The sequence below is a fragment of the Prionailurus bengalensis genome, chromosome F2 (genome assembly GCF_016509475.1).
Source record: "Prionailurus bengalensis isolate Pbe53 chromosome F2, Fcat_Pben_1.1_paternal_pri, whole genome shotgun sequence".
NCBI lineage: Eukaryota > Metazoa > Chordata > Mammalia > Carnivora > Felidae > Prionailurus > Prionailurus bengalensis.
Genome location: NC_057353.1, coordinates 12,657,185 through 12,684,261, shown reverse-complemented (window position 1 = coordinate 12,684,261; position 27,077 = coordinate 12,657,185). Strand labels below are relative to the sequence as shown.

Sequence of the window (27,077 nt, the reverse complement as noted above, 5' to 3'; positions counted from 1 at the left end):
TTGTAAATCACTATTCTTAATAATTATTTCTAGACAAAAAAAAAAATACAAAATAAAACCTCTTTTTTCTTTCAGTTAAGAAAAAGAAGCCTAAACTATTAAATAAATTTGATAAGACTATTAAAGCTGAACTTGACGCTGCAGAAAAACTTCGTAAAAGGGTATGTTGATGTTTTTGTCTGGTGGAGAAATGTGCAATGAAGATAAATTCAGGCATTACTCTTGCATTGTTAAAATAATAATATAATAATAATAATAATAACAACAACAACAATAGAAACAGCCCTTGAATAGAGTGGATTTTTCCCCAAGAGCATCAGCATTCCATGTGAAATGAGTCAAGTACAAGGAAGAATCATGGCTGTATGACCAAACAGAAGTAGAACTAACATTGAGGTCGGCTAACCTGAGGTCAGCCTCCCTCCACCACTTGCTAGTTGTGTGGCTTTGGACAGAACACTTGGCCATTCTGAGCCTCAGTTTCCTTATTTAAAAAAATGAGAATAGTAAGTACTCTTTCTAAAAGTTTTTGATTGGGTAGCATCTCAATGCAAAGAGAAAGTAAGTTAGTCCAGTACTCTTAGGGTAGTTACTGTTAAGTGAAATGACACTGGGTTTAACATTCTTCTCCCTTGGGGTTAATCCCATGCACCTGCAGTTTTCAGGGAGACTGTTTTGGGGTTTGTGTTGTTACCCGTTAATTTGAAATACTACTTGCATTTGTTTCTGGATATTGCGGTTAAAAAAAGAAGTTGACACTAGATTGAAGTTACTTGTTCTCTTAGTCACATTCTTCATCTAATTATCATGTCAAACACTTATAATAATGCATTTAATAACACCTTCACTTAATCATCTACTTGTTTGCCGTGGAAATTGCTCTTTCTCTACTCTGTACATGAATTAGACTTTGCGTAATGATCATTAGTTTTCCTGTAAATGCTTTTTTTTATCAAGTAGACATTGGCGGCAAAGATAGGGCAGGGGGATTGTAAGTAAATAAGCAACGACAAAAGCACCCAAGTTAGGAACTGAAGTGGGACAAGAATGTGCTTCCCACATGTTTATCGGAACCATACCAGTAAGCACGGAGACTTCTGTAACTAGTATTAGACAAGGTTCCCAAGCCAAGGAGGGCTTACCCTCCTTAGCAGCTGATAAACATGTAGTCACGTCAAAGAATATCGCGGCCAGGTTGTTGTTCACTGCCCTTAAGTTTAACCGCTGGAATGATTTCTGAGTCTGTCTTGTGTGGCTTTTATAAGAGGAAGCCCTCTCCTATTTGTAGGAAATTTGCATTTCTTAATAGAAATGAAGTGGGAATCTTCTTTTTCTGTCACTTTCTTTGGCATCCTCCACTTGCTCTTTGCTAAATGCCAGGTGTGAAAATGTGGGGTGTCTATTTCACAGGTGACTTTTGGGATAAAGGACAAAGGAGCAACTTTAGAGAAGGGTTTTTCTGTAATTCTAATGAATGGTAAAGAGCTCAGTTACCAAGGGGCAGATACATCGATGGGACATAAAAGTGCTGGAACAGTCCATGGGGGATTCTCTGGTTCTAGCTTATTTGGAGAAATTATCATTCATTCCTCCAGAAGCACCCTGAATTTCTAACAGACTAAATAAAGGAGGAAGAAATAGCTACAGTTCTTGCTTCTGAAATAGCAGGGATCCATATTATTGGCTGCATTATCAGCGTAATTTTTTAAGGTTATTTTTATGGCTGATACTTCAAATGATGCGACTGGACGTGCTGGAGTAGCCCATGCTGAGGTATGTCCTAGACGGAGGAGGTCCAGTCTAGCTTTGAGTACTGTGCTACATGAAAGTATGAGGTCACTTTATTTTTCCATCCAAAGTGCATAGATCAGATCATATTTCAATCATCTATTTTTCAAAAGTATTGCTAAAAATACCTCTATTTTTCAGAAGTACGTATTGCTTGAAACTCTTCCTTATCCCTAGAAAAAAAGAATGTGAAGTGCTATACTGAAAGATTCTTTTATTTGCTGGAGTCACTTACTGTTACTGTATTTTAAGTGGAAAAAGAGAGGGAAAATGGAAAACGTAATAAGGCCGGAGTAAGTAAGGCCAGCACATGAAAGCTTACATCCCAGGCTCTAAATGGTGCTTGGGATGAATGAAGTACACTGTAGGCAGAAGACACGGGGAATAGCATCGTCCTGTAAGATTAATGGTGTTCATCAGAGTAGCTGTCCTCTACCAAGTCCGGAGAGAAACGTTCTGCTGTGGATCTTCATAAAGGGTGCACTGATGGATGGCACAGCTTCCCCCCTAACATCACACCAGCAGATTCTACAACACATCTGTGTGTGGGGGGGGGGGGTGTCTTAATGTCCTTCAGCATGGCCCACTGGCCTCATGCCAGCACAGCGGGGCCCAAGTACGTGTCTCTCCAATGAACTGGCTTTGGTCCTGGGAGAAAATGCAAGCTATGTTGAAAGAGATGATTTTTAGGCAGTTCTTCACAAGCATTGTATCTTGCTTTTGAGTTTTTAAATAAGAAATGCATAATAGCGTTAGGAGATTCTGGGGAAGGGAAATTCTTTCAGACCAAAAGCAAACACATTTACTTTGTCAGCCCTTAGCAAAGCAACACGGTCTCTGTCTTAAGGGGATCGCAAGGATGCCTAGGTCAAGCCAAATATTCCATTATTTTTATAACCTTGATGACCAACTCCAAGGGAGTGTCTAGAAGGAACAAAATACTTTAGCAAATTTGTTACGAAGATTGTTATTTCCATTGTTATTTCTGTTTTAAAGCGTAATGGTGCATTTAGCATAATTTTCACAAAAATAGCCTCAACATTTGCAATTTGAGTTATGTAATGCATGTGGTAAAGCTAAAAATAGTCCCCCCAAAAGATACCCATGTCCTAATCCCTGGATCTTGTATTTACAGAAAGGGTCTTTGCAGATATGAGTAAGTTAAGGATCTTGAACCGGGGAGATTATTCTGGGTTATCCAGTTGGGCCCCAGATGCAGCCACACATGTCTTTATAAGAGAGAGGCAGAGGGAAATTGAATACAGACAACATAGGAGACAGAAAGGAGAAGGCAATGTGAAAACCGAAGTAAAGACTGGAGTATGCATCCACAGTCAAGAAAGGCTGTCGGGAGGCAAAGGACAGATTCTCCCCCAGAGCCTCCGGAGGAAACGTGGCTCTAACAACATCTCAATTTCAGCCCAGTGAAACTAATTTTGGACTTCTGTTCCCCACAGCACTGAGGAATAAATTTCTGTTGTTTCAGTCATCAAGTTTCTGGTAGTTTGTTACAGCAGCTATAGAGAACTAATCCAGATTTTGGTGCTGGACAGTGGGTTGCTCCTGTAGCAAATACTTAAAAATGTGAAAGTGGCTTTGGAGAATAGGGTTAGGAGTAGAGGCTGAAAGAATTTTGAGAGGCATGAGAGCAAAAGCCTGGATTGCCTGAAGCAGACTGTTGGTAGAAATATGCATGCGAAAGCTGCTTCTGGCGAGGGCTCTCAGAGGAAGTGAGGAGCACCTTAGAGAAAGGTTTATTGATAATCTTCGAGAATGCACATTATCGTTGCAAACAGCATGTTGACAGAGATGTTAAAGGCACTTCTGGCCAGAGCCCAGAAGGAAATGAGGAACAGGTCCCTGAAACTGGAGGAAAGGCAGTCCTTGCTAGAGAGTAGCAGGAAGCTTAACTGAATTACATCTTACTGGCCTGGGCAAAGCAAAACTTGTAAGCGATGACCTTGGATATTTAGCTGAAGAGATTTCCAAGCCAAGTGTTGAGGATGTGGCTTGATTTCTTTTTTTGCTGCTTCTCGTAAAATAAGAGAGGAAAGTGATAATTAGGGAAGAAACCATTAGAGAAAAAAGAGCCAGGACATGACAGTTCGGGGAGATTTCTTAGTCTATCCAGATTGCAGAAGATGCTACAAGTAGGAAGTTCGTTGTTAAGAAAGGGTAGTCTGGAGAGAAGGCCGAGGGCTCCTTTTCCTGAAGAGAGTGGATGTGTGGCTCTTAGATCTACTCAGCCATCCAGCAGAAGCCAGGAATAGAGATGGGATTATCCTGGAGAGGTCTGTGGCCGTGACTCTTGTCTAATGGTGTGAATCCCTGTGACATACACAAAAGATCCACAAGGTTTTTGAGAATCTTATACCAGGAGGACCACCTCGACCTGAAAGGGACAGAGGACAAACTGAAAGAAGGCTGCAGAGTCCTGAAATTCTACAGGCAAGAACCAGGCTGATAACACTAACCACCCTTTCGATGGAAAGGAAAGATAACTCCAAGGGCAGAGTCTTGGACCCAGAGGCCAGAGATAAGGGCTCTGAAGCCAGAGCCAAGGACTCAGAAGGCAGGGCCTCAAGCTCCAAACCTTCAGACCTAAGAATTTACCTGCCTGCATTTTGAAGCTACTTGGAATCAGTGATTCCTTTCCTCTCTTCTTCTATCTTCCACCTCCTATTCCTCCCCTTCCTTCCTTCCTTCCTTCCTTCCTTCTTTCCCTCCTTCCTTCCTCCTCCCTCCATTCTTTCCTTCCTTCCCTCCTTCCTTCCCCCCTCTCTCCCTCTCTCCTTCCTTCCTTCCTTCCTTCCTTCCTTCCTTCCTTCCTTCCTTCCCTCCTTCCTTCCTTCCCCCCTCCCTCCCTCCTTTCCTTCCTTCCTTCCTCCCTTCCCTTCTTCCTCCCCTCCCTCCCTTTCTTCCTCCTTCCTTCCTTCCTTCCTTCCTTTTATTTCTTCTTATTCTTCTTCTTATAATAATAATAATAATAATAATAATAATAAATAATAATACAGGGCAGTTACAAGAAAGTCACACAGAAAAAGATATTTGACATGAGTCCTTCATCCCTTAAAAGTGGGTGGGGGGAGGGATGAGGATTTTTAGGGCGGTGAAACTCGTCTGTATGATACTATAAGGGTGGATACAGTCCATATACATTTGTCCAAACGCACAGAATATACAACAGAATATACAATATGAACCCCAAGGTAAACTACAGACTTTGGGCGATTTCGATATGGCAGGTTCATCAGTTGTAACAAATGTACCACTGTGGTGCAGGATGTTAATCATGGGGGAGGTAGCAGGTATATGAGAAACCTATACTTTCTCTCAATTGTGCCATGAGTCTAAAACTGCTCTTAAGAAATAAAATCTTTAAAGAAATTAATTCCGTGAGAGGGCAGCATATTTTAAAAAGCTATACAGACTTTTCTGACACTAAATGTGATGTGGAGTCTGTGGTCCCGGCCCGATTGATCTCTACAGCCAAGTCCCTGTTGTCAGCATGAACCTGCCTCTCGGGTCCGAGGCCTCCCTGGGCTGGGCCCCGGTATCTTGTGCTGCACACACATCCCCCACACAGCACATGCTCCGTGCAGTGTCTTCCAGAGCTTCGTCACTGCTAGGAGACTTAACCGAAACAGCACCCCCACAGCCGAGTCGAGTACCCTCGTCTCCATTTAACAGGCCAGGCACCTGAGGCAGAGTCATAAGTAACTTGCCATACATCATGCGCCTTCCAGGCGGTGGAGAGCAGACTCCCATCAGTCGGTCTGGCTCCGGAACCGGCCCTCGTAAGGCGCTCCACTGTGCATGTATTTCCCACCAGCCCCTCAGCACCACTTACGGGCACGTGAGGGGAAGTGAAAACCTCTTTCTTCGAGAACGTCTGCCTAGAGAACTGATCTTACGTACCTTTAATATGAACACTGCCCGACCTTTCTCTAGTCAAGTCTGTCCGAAGTGGGTGTAAATAGCAGCGGGGTAGGAGGTGCCGTTTGCTGTGCACAGCCACGTTGGAGAGGTACACTTTGTTGTGTGAAAACTCACTCGGTGAACGTCAAAACATACAAACCACAGCACGCTTCCGTTTAGATGAGGAATGAGTGGGTTTACCAGTGTATAGGGAGCTGAAGTGCCCCCCAAAGTTCATCTCAAAAAATCTGTCTCTATCCCATGGCTCCCAACATCCTCGACCTGCATCCGTCCATTGGAAACCAGGAGACGTGTGTTACCCCCTGGAATGGCCGTGGATGGAGTGTGGTGGGGGGAGGGTTCCTCACCCTCTATTCCTTTTCCTGTGGTGGTGGTCAGAGACTTATCACAGGTGCTTGGGCCATCTTCTTAAGGGCCCACATGCGCTCCGGGGAGGGGTCACATGACCCAGAGTCAGTGAGTTTTCCCAGTCAAAACCCTCAAAATTGATTGGAGAGGAGCCAAATCAATCCTGATGTCCAGTGGGTGACAGGTACCATGCCAGGTGGCCTTCTCAACCTGCAGGCTTCACCCCCACCCCAACAGGTGCTTCAGACCTCTCCTTGCAGACCCCAGGACATTCCAGCTGCCAGCAGTATTCTTCCCCCAACTTAAAACCAAAATATGGTCTTCAAGAGCATAGTCAGGGATTTTGTAGTGGTTGGTGACAGATGGTAGCTACAGTTGTGCTGAGCGTAGCGTAACATAGAGTTGTTGAATCACTGTGTTGTACATCTGAAGCCAATGGCAGACTGTGTGTCAACTATGCTTCTGTTGAAAAGAAAATGAAGAACTAATGCCCACAGGAACTGTGCATCTAGAGGGAAGATGCAACTTTTTAAACAAAGGCTTATAGTACATCATTTGCCAGGTTTCTGTTTTTAAAAGAAATAAAGTACATTTATGTTCATTTTTACTTGTACGGTTGCCATACTTGTTAATGTTTCAAAAATCTTTGGTAAAACTGTCTTTAGACTCAAAATGGAGTCCAGGCAGTTTTGACAACATTAGCAGATGAATATTAACAAAACCATATTGGGTGACTCAGTCGGTAGAGCATCTGACCCTTGATCTCGGGGTCGTGAGTTCAAGCCCCACACTGCGCGTGGAGCCTACTTAAAACACACACACACACACACACACATACTGAATAACATTATGCATCTGAACTTGCCGTCTTTACGTAACTGCCTCTTCCTAACAGGGAAAAATTGAGGAAGCATTGAGTGCATTCCAAGAACTGGTTCGCAAATACCCTCAGAGTCCACGGGCGAGATACGGAAAGGCACAGGTATTCGAAAACCCTCCTCTGTAGAAAATGTTTTTGGTGTTTGTATTCTGCGTCGTTCTTTCACTGCCCACTATTTTGCACTTCTCTTTTCTCTTGTAACTTATGTATAGAATCCATTTCTCATGCATATGTGTAAAGTCAAGCAAAAAATACTGTTGTAAAGGAGACGATTAACTTGCTATTGTGGCCTGGTGAATTCAACAACATTTTCCTGTCCTCCCTCCATCGGACTTCTCTCTGGTTTTCAAAAGAAGATCAAGAAGAATGCTATTGTCCTCGATTTCCCGTCACTGTCGTGCCCCATTCCTCAAAGTGCTCACTGAAGGCTCCTCGGAGCTTTAAGAACCTGTTTTGTAACTAGAGGCTGCAAGTGTGCTTAGGAAAGACGCGAAAATATAAAGTGGAATGTACTTTGTTTTCGCTGTGGTTTCTTTCCGCTGACTCCTTTCTCACCAGCTCCCTTCTCCCTACCTACCTCCATTCCCTCGTCTCCTTTCTTCTCTGACTCTTCTCTGACATCTTCCAGCTCTTTGTTTTGTGAAGCGTGTCCACATTCATCTGTAATTACATACACCCACCAGATGCCACGTGCTCTTTTTAGACCCTGGGATTATCATAATGAACACTCTAGAGGTCTCTGTCCTTGTGGATCTTGTATTCCCGTGGAAGGTATTTTGAAGGCTACCTAGTCACAAATTACTTAGAGAAAGCCCACTCTATGCCAGGCCCTGTTCTAGGCCCTGCAGATGAACCCCTCGGCAAAACATACAGAGTTGTCATTGTGATGGCGAAGCCTGGGACAAGATAAGATATAATGCTTGTTAGTGGTAAGGGCTAAGGTAAACCTAAACAACAACAACAACAAAAACCCCCAAAAACCGCACAGCGTACGACGCGGGAGGGAGTTGATATGTTGGATAGGGTGTCGGGGAAAAGTCTACCCGGGAGGTGACAGTTGAGCAAGGCCATGAGTAAATATATAAATAAACATATATTTAAGCATATTATAAGGCATCAAGCATAACTATATTAGATCGTCTTATATAATACATATCATAAAGAAAAGAAAAGCATACCTATTAAGATTTTTTGGCTGCAGGTGATGTGATTTGAGGACGACAGGGCAGATAGCACTTTAGATAAGTTGATCAGAAAAGGCCACTCTGGCAAGGTGGCAAGTGGCTGAAATGTGACAAGGTTACTGAGGGAGCTGTGCGGGCCGAGGGAACAAACAGCTAGGCCAAAGGCTGTGATACAGGGAAGCGATGTTGGCAGAACAAGCTCCAGAACGGCAAGAAGGGCAAGCTGAGAGACGGTGAGGCGGCACAGGTGAGGCCGGGGCCTCACGGATGGTGTTTTCCGTGCCCCAGCTTTATGCATGGACTTGGGCATCTTGTTTTTTGGTAAAGATTGTTTTGGTTCCCGGTTGGGGAATAGATTAAGGGAACATAAGTAGGAACAAGAAGCATAGGACAGTATTCCAGGTATACTCAAGGGACAGTGGCGTGGAGATAGGGAAATGGCTGGGGAGGGCTTAATGTTGGCTTGGGTGTACAGGTCAGAGGGAGACAGGACTTGAGTCCTGGATTTTTGGTTCAGCCAGGTGAGGAAAGAGAGTGCTGGTTACTCACAGGGAAAACTGGGAGAGGAACAGATTGGGGAGGTAGGAATGAAGTCAAGAATTCACTTTTCATCCTGTAATCTTTGTGATGCCTGTCGGACATTCAACTGGACATGGCAAGGAGACATTGAATTTATGATGTCTGGAGTTCAGAATAAAAGCCAGGGCTGATACACAATGTGTCGAGCAGCAAAACTCCCACAGTCCCGCCTGGTGGGATGAGATTCTCAGCCCTACTGGGACACAATACCAAAACTTTCCAGACCAAGGAGAACCTGACGTCACCCCTTTGGAGGGGGTCAGTGCCGTGACTTGTATATGGCACTCACATGGAAACTGACACATCTGTGGATAAAACAAACAGGTTTTGCTTTGAACTAAAGGCGGCCACCATTTGAGACCCAGTTGCTCAAATTCTTATCTTTCTATTAAACACTCACTTACTAAATTTTAATAAATTAAGTTTGTGAAAAATTAATGCAAAGAAGTTCCCCCTGTCCATGGTACAGACCAGGGGTAGTAGACAGCAATTATATCATTTTTGTAAATTAATTTGGTCAGTCATCCTCCAAAATTGCTAAATTCATTGGTGTTAAGCAAGACAGAATGTGTTCATTACCAAAAGATGATGCCTGTTCAAATTAAGTGATGGGCTTTGTTACCAGTATCGACAGTCATTTGATTAAGAAAGCATATTAACTAGAGAGAATAATGATGGATACACATGGTAATTTAATTGTGGCAAAAATTCTTTGTGTTTAGAATTTTTCTTTTTACGTGACGGTGATTGTGGGTGCCAGAGTCTAAATAAACTCAGTACTTTCGCACGTGTGATTGTTGGATTCGTATCTTTATTTAACAGTAGGAATTTGAGATTTTGGCCTCGGGCGATATTTTTTTGTCCCTAAACTATTCTGCTACAAGGTGTTATTGATACTAATGTTAATATGGTATTAAGCAAAACTTAGGCATGGTAAATTAAATTTCAATAGAATAATTTAAAAGAAATTTTAAATGCCTAGGAGTTTTAAAAATAAGAATTTGAAAGAAGATGGATTCCATAGGGAGGAATAAATGATGAATTTTTCATTCTTTGTTAGCAAATTAAACAATTTTGTGGGAATATCCCAACAATTTTTTTTCTAATTCAGCAACGTTAAGTTAAGTACAAACTTTAATATCCATCATTTCTGAAGCAGCACTGATACTATGTTATTCTTTGGATCACCGTGAAAATCAATTTTGACCAAGTTCCCTGAACATCAGTACAAAATGTTAAATTATAAATTCAGTTCACTTTATTATCTTACACAAACCATTAATGCCTCTGAGGCAGAAAATGACATGTTTCCTAGGAAGTTTGGATGGTTGAATTATTTCAAGTCAACAAAAGGCTTTGTGATGTTAACATCATAGAACAAATGTTCTGTACCTGCCCAAACCATTTTACGTACAGATGCTAAGCTGATAGCAATAAATCTGTACAATTTTGATTTTCAAAGCAGTCTATTAGTTTCATTCAAGAGATTTTAAGAAGTATACGCCATTTTAATACTGATATTTTCCCAATTCTGGAAGTTGTAAGAAGTTTTTACCTCATTAAAATGAAGGAACTTGGGATAGGTGGAGGAGAGGGAACAAGGAATATAAACTTTATCATCTTTCTGTCTTTTCAGATTGAGTTTTAGTTAGATATTTATTTCAATTTCTCTAAAGAAGGATTATCTTGGTAGACATTTCTCCTTCCGCCAACCTCAAAGAGACCCTCCGGATCCAGGATCTGTTTGGTAGCTTGAAGAGACTGAGCTGCATGGTCTCAAAAGGGCTCTCTCAGCTCCAGGACTCTGTCATTCTGGAAGTTATCTATGAATAATCATGTTTTGGGGAGTTAACTCACCATAGCCAAACTCAGAGGAAACTGATGCCTAAACAGAAAAGCCAGTATGTGAATATACCGAAGGCCATAGGGGCAGGATGACCAGTGTGGGTCATTGACATTGGACTTGCTCGCCTGGTAGATAAGTCCGTAATGGAGACAGACCACTTACAGATATGAACAGGTAGATAGCAGTATATTCTGAAGCTCTTTCTATCAATTTAGGATGAACTGCCCCTTTTTCATCGGGAAATTTTCATCTAGAAAAATCATAAATCTGTCCACTTCTCTCTCTCTCTCTCTCTACTGCTTCAGTTCTAGTCCTCATCATCTTGGGACACTTAACCTAATCAGTACACAGAACAAGTTATTCTTTGATGTGATATTTTCTGAAAAGTTCTCCACAGATATTTCATCAGTTTGTGCCGATTCTTACTAGTTCTGATTTGGAACAGGGGAGGGTGGATCGTTTTCTTACCACGCCCTCAAATTACGGAGTTGTGCTTCATTTTGGTTCTTCAGGCAACTATATATTGACTGCAGCCCACACTTTATTTAGAAAAGGTAAACGTGTTAAATAGGATATTCTGAGAAAACCCTTTATACGCCACTTTTAGCCTCTAACTGGTATCATTTTTCCTCAAATGGTAATCTTTGAATTATAGTGTACTAAATCTGATGGGATTTTAACTACCATTTTACACATTCTCCTCTTTATCCCTCTCATATTTCATTCCCCACTCTCAATCTCCAGCGAAGACTCTTGCTTATTTCACTAAGAAAATGGAAGTATCCAAAGAGAACTTCTGCATGATCCCACTACAGCACTATCAGCCTCCCTTCCCCTCCTGCCATATGCTCCGCCTTCTCTCCTGTTCGCATGGATGCATTGTTCTGGTCCCCTTTCCCAGCCTCTGCACCTGCTGAAGGACCTCATTCTGATTTTTGCATTTCCTGCATCATCACACTTTCCCTCTCTACCAACTCTTTTGCATCAGCTTAGAAACATGCTGTAATATTTGCCATTATTAAAAAAAAAAAATCTCTCCCTGGTCTCCACATTCCTCTCCACTTACTGGCCCATTTCTCTGCTTCCCTGTAAGGGTTGTGTGCACCTCCTTCCCTCCTGGTTTCCCCTGATCCTGCTCCATTCTGTTACGGGTCCCCAGTTGTCCCATAAAAAATGCTTTTACCAGGCTCATCAGAAGTGCCACAGTGCCCAATCCAGCATCATGACCAAGATGCCCAAGCTGATGGCCACTTCCAACATGATTGATCGCTCCCTCTTGTTACCTTGTATCACTTGGTCATTTCTTTGTTGTTATTTTCTCCTTACCTTTCTTTCTCTGTGCTTTTTGCTGGCCCTCCCTGTCTTTCCAACCTCTCTCCTGAACCCCAGACTCCTATATGTACCTTTCTATCCAGTATCTCCACTTGGGTGCCTAATCAGTGTTGAGTTCAATAGGTCCAAAACAGAACTCCTGATTCCGGATGCCTACCGACCTGTTCCTGCCCGCTCCTCCCGTTCTCAGAGGACGGCAGTTCTGTCTGGTAATCGCTCCAGCCAACACCCTGGAGTTCATCCTTGACTTCTCTCCCTCCCTTTCTGCCACATTCAGACCATCTGCACATCTTTTGGCTCTGACCTTCAAAACGTATCTGTAATCCAGCTGTCTCCTACCACCTTCATCCAAACCGTCACCATCACTCCTTGTCTGGGTTCCTACTGGAGCATCCTCACTGGCCTCTGTGCTTCTCTGCCACTCTTTCGGTCTGTTCTCCATACCACTGCCAGTGTGGTCCTTTCGCTCATGCCAAAAACCCCTGTTGTGGGGGCGCCTAGGTGGCCCAGTTGGTTAAGCGTCCAACTCTTGATTGCGGCTCAGGTCATGATCTCACAGTTCGTGAGATCAAGTCCTGCATTGGGCTGTGCTGACAGGGTGGAGCCTGGCTTGAGATTGATTCTCTCTCCCTGTCTCTCTCTCTCTCTTTCTGCCTCTCCCCCTGTTCATGTGTGCGCTCTCTCTCTCTCTCTCTCTCTCAAAATAAATAAACATTAAAAAAAAAAAAACCCTGGTGCCTTTCCATCTCACGTGGAGGTACTGTAGTGGAATTGGCAATAGCTTGCCAGGTTCTTCGCTGCCTGACCATCACCCTTCCACTAGTCTCCTCCTTGCCCCGCGCCCGCACCCGCCTTTCCTCCACCCGTCACTTCTCCCTCGGGGCCTTGCTTTTGCTGTTTTCTCTGCTTTGGAATGTTCTTCCTCCGGATATCCTCATGCCTCACTCCCTCACTTCTGTCAGGCCATCCCTGCTCACCCTGCCTAAACTAACTTCTCCCAACCACACCGGGGCCAGCACTCCTGAGCCGGCTGCATTTTTGACCCACAGCATTTACGGCTGCCAGGCACATGGTACTTTGACTTGTATGTTGTCTTTTTCTTCATAATGAAGCAGAATGAGAAAAGGGCTTTGTGTTGTTTATTTTGCCTGCCAAGTGACTCTCGGGTAATAGCTGTTGAATGAATGAGTGAACACACAAACTACTGAGAGAATAGGAAGTACGGACTGGAGCTCTGTCTGTGTAATGTTAATATATAACATGATACAGATCTCCATCAGCCCAGCATATATTAATTCCTCTTGCTTTTATGGCATTTTTCCTCCTCTGCAGCTTGATAGCTAACCGGTCTTCGTGTTACTTAGATAGCATGTTGTCTTGCTTTTTTTGGTTTGCTTTTGAATCGCTTGAAAAGGAGAAAATTTTAATGTGTCTCAGATTGCTTTTGATGCATGTCCAGAAATTAAGTTTGCATGCATATTTTGGGTGATTACAAATATATCTTGTCATGGGACATTTACCCAATGTGGGGACTTCCTCTAGTGTGAAGACGATCTGGCCGAGAAAAGAAGGAGCAATGAGGTGCTTCGTGGGGCCATCGAAACCTACCAGGAGGTGGCCAGTCTGCCCGATGTCCCCACAGACTTGCTGAAGCTGACCTTGAAGCGGCGCTCAGACCGACAGCAATTTCTGGGTAAGATGGAGTAAGAGTTAATTCAACAGCAAATGCCATGCTGTATATTCTTAGAAGAGTGTAGTTACCTGGAAGGGAACCTGACTTTCATAACTGATTTCGCGTAATTTACCTGAAAGTGTCCCAGACGGAAATGGCAGTCCTAACCTTAATACTTAGAAAGATACAGATGGTATTTTACCACCTTTTCCCCGCCCCCCCCACCCCATTTTAAAGCTAGGCAGATGGGATGCTCGGAGGTTGGATAATTTGCCTAAAGAATCATAGCTAATAAACTAATAGGTCTGGAATCAAAAACTCTTCCTGCAGTGCCAGACTCTTTTCTCTCTTAACCATAACAAATTGATTCCTGGAGGTTGAAGTTATAAGTGCAACAGTTTTTATAGAGGGAAGATTAGGAGTTCCAGGCACTAAAAATGTTGCCTGCAAAGTTTGACTCCATCCCAAGGAAAATGATAGGAAAAAAAAAAAAAACTTCTTAAAACCACTAGGTAAATTTGCAAATGCTTTGAAAAGAGCAGCATAAAGCATCCTCTCTGACCCAGGTTCCCATGCCAAAGGCAGATAAGACTAGCTCTAACCTAACTTCATTATTATCAGGCTTGTAATTCTTTCCCACCTAACTTGTCATCAGTAAACCAGATGGAAGAATCTAGGCCAAGTGTAACTGCTCAGCTGGGTGCTAGTGGCTGGGTAAGTGACATGAATAATTATTGATGTCACTAGGAGAGGCTCATATAAGTAATATTGGAAGCCAGCTGACCCTGTTATCAGATAGGAACAGAACCCAAGTTATGATTAGAAACTAGAAGGTCCATTAGACTTCTATTCAGAAGAGCCAGTCCAGAAGAAGAAAAGCATATGGCACCCACACAGGATGGAAAAGGCAAGGGTGCCACTCATTGGAGGCACTTGCCTTAGGCATAAAATCAGTATTACTGAGTGTTTTTCTTACCTCAATCTCCAATATGGCTCTGTTAGGCACTATTCACTTAGTCTGCCCTTAAAATGTTGGTATTTCTTTCATTGTGGATTTTTTTAGAAAGAATGCATAAAAGTATCGCTCATCTTGATTACTGAATTTTTGGCAGCCTCTTCAACTTTGCTTTGAGTATCTCACTTGCCTCACCTTGTTTCTGGCCCCAGTGGAAAAAGACTGACTATAAATAAATCTAACCCCCTTCTGCAGCCATCCTTCAATACTTGAATATAGTCTTTTTCCCCAAATGAGAATAAGGCAAGTTCATGAGAGGAGGCTCTGTGAGGAGAGGATTATAGGGAGAAGATGTTGTTGAAGGTGACAAGGTGGTGAAGTTTACTCACAGTAGAACACAGTTGGGTGATGCAGCGTGGAAGGAACAGAGATAGTAGCCAAAGGGATTTTCCATCTGGGCCTTTGCAGTGGTTAACAGGGGAACTGTAGGAACAGAAGAAACATACGAATCTAAATTGGGCACGTAGGGAGAAAGGGAAGAGTGGAGTCAGATTTGTTAGGGAGGGAATGAATAGCTCAGCAAATCCATTCAAGATTGGCCAGTAGAGGGGCAAGGCCATGGGATAAACTAGTGATGTTTTAGGCCGAACAGGTTAACTGTTAGCAGGACGTACAACTGCATTAGCCTGATATCCCATCATACTCTTGGCTAATACTTCGTTTGTGGGCAACTGAGCCCTTTAGGGAATTAATTTTGTCATGTATACTAGCCGTATTTTGCACATTTTCCCATATTCAGTTTATTTCTGTGTGGAGGAGTAGTGACAGTTGACCCCAGAAATTTTAAATTTCCATCCGATAGCCTTAAAAATCGACCAGAACTAGGGTTTTCATGATTCCTGTTGTGCATAGTATCCTATCGTCCACCAGAGGGTCCCATAATACCAGATGATGTCTCCTTCGCTCCATGACTAGGTTATTCGTTACCTAGAGATGAGGACAGTCTTATTTGGAAGCAGCTACAGAGGTGTACCTCAGTGCCTTTTCAAGTTCCATACAAGGTGCTAGACTCGAAATCTGTTAGACTTTTTATTCGTTCTCTATTCATAATCTTGAAGTTAATCATGATAAACCAAAGATACACCAGTGAGACATTTTTTTACAAGGAATTGATAAAACTTTTCAAAGAGGGAATTCGACGTACGAAAAATGTTGACGGATTTAGAAAATGAGAATGTCTTTAAAATGTTTATAATCAGTATTACATTTACTATCTACTTATAGAAGGTGTTGATAATCATCGCAATTGCATGATGAAAGCTGAAGAGGCCATCATTAAAACTGTATAGTCAGATTTAAGCTGGTCTAAGGGCTCTATCGAGTAGTCTCTTGTGATTCACACTCTCAATACAAAGATATATTATTGATGTTGGTTGGTTTGTTTGTTTCTTCCTACCAAATCAGGTCATATGAGGGGTTCCCTGATTACCCTACAGAAGTTAGTTCAACTATTTCCTGATGATACTTCTTTAAAGAATGACCTTGGAGTGGGGTACCTCTTGATAGGAGATAATAACAATGCCAAGAAGGTTTATGAAGAGGTAAGCAAACAGCAGTCTCCTGTTAACTGCATCAGATCGTTTTGAGCAAGAAGTTTTAATATTATTGTAAATCGCATTTATTGCACCCAATCTCCTGTTTTCTTTGTTTTAAATTAGGTTAAGTGGAATGTAAGCATTATTATGTTGACATATTCGAAACTTTGTTTTCATCCCTTTTTTCCCTTAATCAGAAAAATGTAAATTTTAATTCATACTTGGTACAGCAAAACCTTCAACTTATAATTGCGATCGTTTTAAAACTGTATTTATCAGTCCACAGACATCCTTTCTAACAGTGTGCTTCATGACAGGAAGTGAAACTCCATTTTTCCACGAACGTTAAAATACATAGCCTCTTCCTTTTTTCACAAAAAGTCCGATCTACAGAGAGACTACAGACCAGGAGCCTTTCAGGCATGTGGAGTAAATTACTCACCTCTTGGAGGGCAGTGACTCTTTGATCCTCCAGCAGGGATGCCTTTGAAGGGATTTTTACTTTATAGTGGTTATTTTAATAGATAACCTCCAAGTCACAAGTAACTATAAATCTAGGAAGCTGTGACTTCTTCGAGCAATAAGGAATTCATTTGGTATAAATAGGATACCAAATGAACTTTGACACTGGAGAAAGTTAATGCATCTATAAAAGAAAAGGAACACATTTACCTGTTATTCTTTAGTTTAGGTGTTTTGGTCCATGGTTTTTAAGCTGGTGTGGTTTACATCAAAGTGCTACTACTCAGTGATCCAATATGATTTCTCCTGGTTGTTTTTTTTTTAAGTTTATTTATTTTGAGAGAGAGAGAGAGAGAGACAAAAAAGAGAGAGCACATGCATGAGCAAGAGGGGGAGAGCAGAGAGAGGGAAGGAGAAAATCCCAAGCAGGCTCCATGCTGTCCACATGGAGACAGACTCAGGGCTCGAACTCACGAACTGTGAGATCGACCTGAGCCAAAATCAAGAGTTGGGTGCTCAACCAACTGAGCCACCCAGGCACCCCAATTCCTTCTGTTTTAAAAATGCTGTCAAAATATGGTGATTTCATACTCAAGCTAGGGACTGGATCTATTCACAAAGGGATGCTTTCTCCCTTTTATTGGTGTTGAGGCTTAATTAAAAATCATTGAATTTCAGAACAATTTTCTCTTCTTCCTTCTCATAATTTTTATATTTTCTGAAGGCTGCTGAATTTATAATATGTAATATTTGAATTGTAATATAATATTACACATTTTATAATATGAGTAATATCTGCATAAAGTAGATTGATCCTACAGCATTGAAAAGATGTGCCATTCGCTAAAATACCTGGTCCAGGTCATACAAGAAGTCCATGTGGGTTTGTAGTTGCTAGTGACCAAAACCTAATGCTTAGTTTTGTTTAAGAGACATATCATGTATTTCATAATTCAGGACCTTATGAATATAAGAATTTTCCACCTATATCAGAATACCTAGATATACCCATTATCCTGCCTATCCTAGAAGCCTTAGAGATGGAATTGTAGATTTCCTTCTTTCTCTCCTCCTTTCCTTCCTTCCTTCCTTCCTTCCTTCCTTCCTTCCTTCCTTTCAAAAATCATGAGCAAATATTGACTGCATACCGAGTAGATTTGAGGTTAGGGCAGGATCTGAAAGCATACTAGATTCTCCCACTCACTATGGATTTCTTTTCAGAACCTTCCTTGAATATATTCATTGTTTTTACCTGTTAGTAGATGCCAGATATGTGAAACATTTTAATTCATCTTGAAAAATAATGTTTTTCTATTGTCATTTATATGTTTGAAATCATAATCTCATCTGAGTAATCATAACAAGATGCAGAAAGTCTAAAACAGGGCCATATTACACAATTGAATGGGTTTCTTCTTAAAGAAGCATTAAGGGGCGCCTGGGTGGCTCAGTCGGTTAAGCGGCCGACTTCCGCCCGGGTCATGATCTCGCGGTCCGTGAGTTTGAGCCCCGCGTCGGGCTCTGTGCTGACAGCTCAGAACCTGGAGCCTGTTTCCGATTCTGTGTCTCCCTCTCTCTGACCCTCCCCCGTTCATGCTTTGTCTCTCTCTGTCTCAAAAATAAATAAACGCTAAAAAAAATTTTAAAAAAATTTTAAAAAAAGAAGCATTAATAGACTGAAAATATATGTGAGGTTTGCCTTTTCTTCCCGCCCCTCACTTCTAAGTTAATAAGCTATGTCTAAGGCATGCTCTTTCCCTACCCAAAGTTGATCCTGATATGTCTGTGTCTCAAAGGTCATTTTCAGAAGAAATTTTCTACTTTTCTTCATGTTGATTTTTGTCTTTAAATTTATAAAAATCAAGTCATTGTTGGTTTCCTTTCTGGGATTTTCTTTTTCTTTTCTTCTTTTTTTTCTTTGCTGCTTTTCAGTTTCAACAAGACTTTGCTTAACAATGGTTTGATGTAGATTGTTGACAGCTGTAGTTTAGAGATGACCCTCTTTCACCTTGGCATTAACAGTTAATCAAGCCACCCGTGTTCTAGAGTCTAGCATTTTCCCGATTTTTCCCTCCATTCACTTAGCCCACACGTGTTGATTGAAACTCACACACGCCAGCTTGGGAAATGGTAGTTAAGGAAACAAACCTATGGTGTGAGTTCATGGACTTTCAACCTGATGTCAAATCCTAAGCTTCCGTTAATTTACCCTCTGAATATCTTTCAAATCCACTCTCTTTTTAACCCAGGGTCTCATCCCCTCTTGCCTAAACTAAGGCACATTTATCCTGTCCAGGCTTGCCTTCCTCCAGCCTTCATCAACACAAAGCACAAATCAGACCATCCCACCCTTGGCTTCAACTCCTCATTGGTTCGCACTGCCCCCAGCAGTGCTCTTCCCACATGCCTGGTTGCATAGCCCTCCAGTGAAACAGGCTCAAGCAAAAACGTGCGATATGTGTGCTTAAGTATTTATGTATGGTGTTTTGTTTATTTAATAATACAAGATACATGTTAGGTAGTAATGTACATCATGAAAGGTGCATGCCCCCAAATAAGTTTTAAGATGAGACGAAGTAGGGGCGCCTGGGTGGCGCAGTCGGTTAAGCGTCCGACTTCAGCCAGATCACGATCTCGCGGTCCGTGAGTTCGAGCCCCGCGTCAGGCTCTGGGCTGATGGCTCAGAGCCTGGAGCCTGCTTCCGATTCTGTGTCTCCCTCTCTCTCTGCCCCTCCCCCGTTCATGCTCTGTCTCTCTCTGTCCCAAAAATAAATAAACGTTGGAAAAAAAAATTTAAAAAAAAAAAAAGATGAGACGAAGTCTTCTAAATACTCTTAAATTTCATTAAATTGCAAAAAAAAAATCTAGTCACTGAAAATTTTCTATTTTATTTAAACTTTTTTTATTCTCTTTTCTAATGATAAAATTTAAGAGAAGCCTAATGCAACCAACAAGGGAAACAGATAAGCACAAAAGGCAGAAATCATTTGCAGCCTCATCGTCACATGCAGACCACCATGAAAACGTGTGGTATGTGTCCTTCTAGTCTCTTTTCCATACACAGAACATACACTTGTCTTTTTAATTAAATTGGTTTATATTAACCATACTATCACCGGAATTTTTATAAGTGAATAAATATTCTTCTAGAACCTCATTTTTAGTAGCTACCAAGTGTTCCCTCTTAGGGATATATCATCATTAACTAAACTGCCTTGGCTGGATAGGTTATTTCTAATTTTTTTTAACATCTTTTCATTTTTGAGAGACAGAGACAGAGCCTGAATGGGTGAAGGGCAGAGAGAGAGAGAGACAAAGAATCTGAAGCAGGCTCCAGGCTCTGAGCTGTCAGCATAGAGCCTGACGCGGGGCTCACACCCACGAACCGTGAGATCACGATCTGAGCTGAAGTCAGATGCTTAACTGATTGACAGATTGTTTCTTAACCTGGATAGGTTATTTATAATTATTTTGTTGTACTAAACAATGCTGGAGTGAACATATTGCTACATATATCTTTATGTATTTTTTTATTCGAGTATAGTTGACACACAATGTTACATTAGTTTCAGATGTACAACATAGTGATTCAACAACTTCATACGTTATGCTAGGCTCATCACAAGTGTAACTGCCATCTGTCACCACACAACACTATTACAGTACCATTGACTCTATTCCCTGTGCTGACCTTTCATCCTCGTGATTTATTCTATAACTAGAAGCCGTACCTCCTGCTCCCCTTCACCCATTTTGCCCATCCCCACAGCCCCGTCCCCTCTAGCCACCACCACTTTGTTTTCTGTATTTATGGGTCGGTTTCTGCTTTCTTTTTTTGAATTTTATTTATTTTTGAGAGAGAGAGAGAGAAAGAGAGTAGGGGAGGGCAGAGAGAGAGAATCCCAAGTAGGCTCCGCACCATCAGCGCAGAGCCTGACGCGGGGCTCAAACTCACAAACCGCGAGATCATGACCTGAGCAGAAGTTGGTCACTTGACCAACTGAGCCACCCAGGTGCGTCTCTGCTTTTTTTGTTTGTTTTATTTTTCAGACTCAACAGAGAAGTGAAATCATACGGTATTTGTCTTTTATTTGACTAATTTCACTCAGCCTTATACCCTCTAGGTCCAACCGTGTTGTTACAAATGACAAGATCTCATTCTTTCTCATTCTTTTTTATGGCTGAGTAATGTTCCATTGTGTATATATATATACCACATCTTCTTTATCCATTCTTCTATCGATGGATACCTGGGCTGCTTTCAGTTTGACTATTGTAAATAATGCTGCAATCAACATAGGAGTGCCTATATCTTTTTGAATTAGTGTTTCTGTTTTCTTTGGGTTAAATACCCAGTAGTACCCAGTAGTGAAATCACTGGATTGTGTGCTAAAGAACAAATTGATATTTTAATGATATGGATATGCAATACTATTTGTAATTATAGGGTTTGGGTTTTTTTTTTCTTGGCACTGTGCCATGCAGAGTTTATACTGGAAGCAGAAATATCAACTATACTTGTTTTTTGTCACTATCTCTGTTGTGTGTGTGTATAAAGAAAAAGAGACAGAATCTATATAGTATTATTAATATTAATCTCAATTTTATTTTCTCAGGAACTTTATAAAGCCACTTGTCATATCATGAGGCTTTGTTGATTGCCATTAGATAATATAAGCCACACGTTCATTCTCCATCTACATGTAAACTACAATAGGGACAGGACCTTTTGTGATTTGCCTTCCGCCCCCTTTTTTCCAGTCTCATTCCCTTTTGCCGTTCCTGGTCCATTATTCTTTTCCACTCACTTTCTGCTATGCCTTGAGTGCCTCCTCCCCCACCATCTGCCGTCTCCCCTTTGCCTGGTGAACTCCTGAGCACCTTTCAGACCTTGCTTTTGCCACACCAATCCGAGAGCGAGCAAGGTACTCCTCCTCTTTACCCCCCTGCATGCCTCGTGTCTATCACCATGTCGATTATCACTGTCTGCTTGTGAATCTGTCTTCCTCCCTTGACTGAGACTTCCCTTGAGAAAAGAGTGTATCTCATTTATGCTTGTGTGTCCAGAGCCAGAAGAACTCTGTATATTCTAAAATATCTGGCAAATGAATACATTTGTTAATTACCTGAGAGGATGACTGTGGGTCTGAATAGATAGAAATGTCATCTGTGTGGTTGCAGTCATTATAACAGTCCCCTCATATAACAGTCCCCTTATGCTGGCAGAAACATGAGTGACCTCAACTCAGTTCAGTTCCAGCAACATTTATTGTACTCTTGCTCGGTAACAGGTGCCTGGAAGGTGAAGAAGAAACAGAGTCTGTGCTTTCAGAAATCTGGTTAGGAGGAAAGCCTGGCACTCACTCATCCGTTCAGTTAGCACAGCTTTCTTGATGACCTGCCATGTGCCGGGCACCGTTGTAAGCTCCGGGGATCAGCAGTGAGTGCAGCAGACAAAATCCCTGTACAGCTGAGGCCTTAGCGGGAAAAATAAAAGAATTATAAGTCAAATGGTGACGAGCACTGTGAAGAAAAGAATCAGCGTAATAAAAGTCAAGAGAGTGACTAGTAAATGGGAGGTTGGTTCTGTTTTATATGGGGTGGTTGGGGGTTGGCTTCACCAAGATGGTGACCTCTGAGCACAGATTTCATCAAGGTGAAGAGTGAGCCATTTCCATGTTTGGGAGAAGACTTTTTGAGGCAAAGAAGTACTGCACATGCCAAGGTCCTGAGGCAGGGGTGCCTTTGGCTTGCTGTGCCGCAGCAAGGAGTCCAAGGTGCCTTAGGTTGGCTGGTGGGAGGGGCTTAGGAGAGGAAGCCAGAGAGGTAGAGAGGCCCAGCTCAAGGGAGGCCCAGGAGACCATTCCCTAGAACGTAGTCTTTTACTCTGAGTGGCGTGGAACCCATCTGGGTTCCGAACAGAAAAAGAATGGGGTCTGACATAGGATTTAGTGAGCTCCTTCAGGGCCCCTGTGGAGAGCAGGCTGGTGGTGCAGAAGGTCAGCAGTTAGGAGTCTTGTGTGAGAACACGGGGGAGAGGTGACAAGGCGTAGAGCTGCTGACCGGATTTGTGCGTGGAGGAGGTGCAGGACCAGACAGGAACCGAAAATTTATAAAGTATCAGCAGTATGCACTGTGGACTCTTGAAGGGCAGGGCGTCCCCTCTCCCTTACTCACTTGGTCCTGGGTACAGAGCCCAGGCTGGCTGCTACTCCCTTTCCCCACTCAGGCTGAAGGATGAAGAGAAGCTACGGGATATTCAGGACATTCGTCTTACGCGCACTCAACTCAAACCGTCGGCTTTCGCTTTTGTTCCATGAATTAGTTTGTCTGGGCAGCTTCAAAGGGGAATGTTGTTGTCTTCCTTTCTCCCTGCTAATATTTAACTTGGAGGCATGCTGCATAATTTATCTTTAATCATAATAAATGCATATGATAATAGGGATTCGATGTATATTAAATATTTACTTGGGTTTTATCACAGAATATTGGATTTGCTTGTCACTTTGTCCTCAGTCCTTTTTTTTTTAATTTTTTTTTTTAATGTTTATTTATTTTTGAGACAGAGAGAGACAGAGCATGAACGGGGGAGGGTCAGAGAGAGAGGGAGACACAGAATCCGAAACAGGCTCCAGGCTCTGAGCTGTCAGCACAGTGCCTGACACGGGTCTTGAACTCACGGACCGCGAGATCATGACCTGAGCCGACGTCGGCCGCCCAACCGACTGAGCCACCCAGGCAGTCCTTAAAACGGTCTGGGCATCCAAGAAATTTGTGTTAAATAAATGGATTGTGAAATTTAGATTGTAAAAATCTAAATTGTCTCTTATTTAAGGCAATGTGTAAAGCACGTACATAAAGAAAGGTATAATAACCACTCAGAGTTGACTTTAAATACAGCAAATTTAAAGCAATTTTTCCCTGATCCCTAAAAAAATATTCAGGTCATATCAGTTGATACAGACTTTGCTGATTTGCATTGTTCAATTGATGCTTTAATGGTCATTGCCTTTTCATCGTAGTCTTCATTCCTTTAAAAAAAATTTTTTAATGTTTATTCTTGAGAGAGAGACAGAGTGCGAGAGGGAGAGGGGCAGAGAGAGAGAGAGGGAGACACAGAATCTGAAGCACACAGAACTGTCAGCACAGAGCCTGATGTGGGGCTCAAACCCATGAACCGTGAGATCATGACCTGAACCAAAGTTGGACTTTTAATCAACTGAGCCACCCAGGCGCCCAGATTTCTTCATTCATTAAGAATTGATGGATAGATGTACAAACTTTTTGAGTTGACAAGAAATGGGGGTATTGAAGCCGAATATCGCAATGAGACAAAACACTGTACTGTTTTAAGCTGTAACATCATAATGTGGACCCAAGCACAGCAAAGCTAATTAAAATTTCTTTTGACAGTCATTTGTAGAATGTGTATCAGTCACAATAGCTTTCCATTTTCTTTGAGTTTAGGTTCTGAATGTGACGCCTAATGATGGCTTTGCTAAAGTGCATTATGGCTTTATCCTGAAGGCGCAGAACAGAATTGCTGAGAGCATTCCCTACTTAAAGGTAACTATCCCTGCCTTTCCTCTTTTTTTCATCTTCTGATTCCTTTGAGTCATTTGGATTCCCTTGATTATGCATTGTCGACTAATTGGCATGCACCGCGGAGTACTTTCATCTTCAGAATGTACGCCCTCTGACCATGACATTCATGGGCAGTGATTGAGAGTGTTGGACGTAGAAATGCCAACCATACGAGCAGAGATTATTTGGAAAAGACGTTATGAAGAAATTCCTAAAACTGTAGTTACTAGTTTTTATTTAAATGGGAAAGGTAGATCAAAATTACTAATGTAATACTTTGGAATATGGCCAATGCATTAAATGTTCCTTTTACAATTCAAGTATACATTCAGTCTAGGTTGAACAAGGGCTCATGGCAACCTACATAAAGTATGGTAACAAATGGCACCTGAATAGGTCAAACCCTAAAAACCCTGATTTAATACCTGAGCTCAGGTTTAATACTCAGATTAAAATATGTTGTCATTTTTTTTTCCTTGTATATCTAATTGAATCCTTGCAGATGCACCAGAATCCCATTTGGTCTAGCTAAGGGCTGTTCAGTAGAACTTTCTGTCACAGTGGGAATGTTCTTTGTTTGTATGTTCCAGTATGGTAGCCATTAGCCGCATGTGGCTATTGGGCAAGTGAAATGTGGCTGATGTGACTGAGGAACTGAATTTTTAACTTTCGTTTTAATTTAAATAGTAACATGTAGCTAGCAGCTACCATATTAGACAGGTAGCTGGTGGAATACCTGTGAACTTTTTTTTTTTAAGTGGCAGTGTATATCACACTTCCATGATCTCTCTTTTTCACATGACTTAAATCAGAGCTCTCAAATAGCAATCCACTGATTGCAAATAACTTGCATATTTTATTTGGCCAGCACAGATCTATTAAAAACAATTTTAAATTGCTTGCTTTAGTTAAGAATCTGAGCGTTTTATATAATCATGCACATTTCTGATTTCTCTTGAAAGATCACATCTGGCCCACATCCCAGCATTGGAGAAGAGCAATGTTGTCCCCTTGAGGTGGCCCGCCACCCCCCAGTCTCCCTTGGCCGTCACCAGGCCTCTGCAAACCTTTACATTCTCTGCCAGGACCCTCTGGGCATGTGGGTTTCTCTGATTGAAAGTGTTCCCCTTACATTTCCTTTGACATAATAAGGGGCTATTAGTACCCTCCTTGCTTCAGAGATGGGGAAACAGAGCGTGGGGTCTGTTAGTTAACCTGCCAGTCAAGAGCCCCGATCACAGCTCTCCTCCTCTCCTGAGTGATTCTTCTGTTCCTCGCTGCTACCTTCCAACATTATGCAAATAAAATTTCTTCCTAGTGAAGATAATGGGTTTCTCATGAAGAGACCTGAAAATGCAGATTTTTAGAAAAAATTTCTTGATATTTAAATATTTTTTTACTTCTGTCCTTCTTTTGCTTTTCTAAATTTACTCTCTTATTTTAATGTTTTTTCTCTCACTCTCTTTTTTTTTGTTATTGTTGTTGTTGTGTATACACATCTCAATTCAGTCCTTATGCGGGAGACAGGGCAGAAATCAGCTAAATGTTTTAGCATAGGATTTGTTTAATAACAGCTACATTTTCAAAGATTCCAGCTGGCTTTAATCCTAACTGTAAATTTTGTAAAAGATTTCATTAAAAGGTGAGGACGCATTTGTTTTGAGTAGAATGAAACACTATTTGCATTTAGGTCTCTATCACTTCAAACATTTTATGAGCAACTAAACATTTTGGTTTAGGAATAAGAAGCCTCCAGATGACATATGGTCAGATTTGGAGAGCAAAATAAATGGGATAGATACCCAGTCAAGAAATTCTTTGGGATATTGAAATATGATAGTTTCCACAGAGATGATTCATATATTAATTTTATGGGCTAGGAGATTGTTAATTTATGACAAATGTATTGTTAAATTAAGCTTTATGACCTCTTCTTGGGTTTGCACTGTAAATGTTGACCAGTAACCTAATTGCCAAACTTTAATATTGAGATGAATTTTTCTGCTCCTTAGGTTTTTATATGGTATATAAAGATTAAGTAAATCAATGAACTAAAGCTGGTATTTAATTTTTTTCATTAAATGCTAACACTGTCCTTTTTATAGGAAGGAATAGAATCTGGGGACCCCGGCACTGACGATGGCAGGTTTTACTTCCACCTGGGGGATGCCATGCAGAGGGTTGGGGACAAAGAGGTAATGAGTTTGTGAAGTTTTTGTTCTCTTAACAGAGGGTAGACTAGGTGGGGCGGGGAGGGTAATTCTAGGAGAAATTAACAACTGAAAACATATTTAGAGCGTAGACTTTTGAAGGTGGTGATTGAAACAATTTAGCTATTTTTTTAAGTTTATTTATCTTTGAGAGAGAGAGACAGAGAGAGAGAGAGAGAGAGAGAGAGAGAGAGCGCGCCTGAGCATGAGTGTGGGCGGGGCAGGGAGAGAGGAGACAGAACCTGAAGCAGGCTCCACACTGTCAGTGCAGAGCTCGCCTCAGGGCTTGAACTCACAAACTGCAAGATCCTGACCTGAGCCAAAGTCAAGAGTAGAATGCTTAACTGACTGAGCCACCCAGGCACGCCAAAACTATTTAGCTATTTAAACTTTTCTTTAAAAGCAACCCAACAACTCCTGCAAGCCTAGAAAGAATTTTGTGGATTTTTGACTCTTATAGTTTCTTTTAAGAAACTAGCTGCGTAATCATGAGACCAGCCTCTCATTTAGTACGTGTATATGTGTGTATGTGTGTGTGTGTGCACATGTGTGTGTCTGTGTGCATAAAGCATAAGCATTGTCCTGAAAAAATATTTTTTAAAATTATGAAACGAAGAGATATCTGAAATTGCTTAAATATCTTTTAACAATATGTCTAGATTTGTTTTTATTTTATTTGGGGTATTTAAAAAGTAGTTATTTT

General features: G+C 41.6%; 1 protein-coding gene across 1 annotated transcript in view; it reads left to right on the top strand.

The window, feature by feature from the left end:
- Positions 1-27,077, top strand: part of ASPH (aspartate beta-hydroxylase) — a 222,555-nt gene that overhangs the window by 146,808 nt on the left and 48,670 nt on the right. The window contains exons 15-20 of the mRNA XM_043601141.1: positions 76-161; positions 6,971-7,057; positions 13,439-13,589; positions 15,988-16,124; positions 24,048-24,146; positions 26,270-26,359. Coding sequence (XP_043457076.1) covers positions 76-161; positions 6,971-7,057; positions 13,439-13,589; positions 15,988-16,124; positions 24,048-24,146; positions 26,270-26,359 — 650 coding nt within the window. The remainder of the gene's footprint in view (positions 1-75; positions 162-6,970; positions 7,058-13,438; positions 13,590-15,987; positions 16,125-24,047; positions 24,147-26,269; positions 26,360-27,077) is intronic.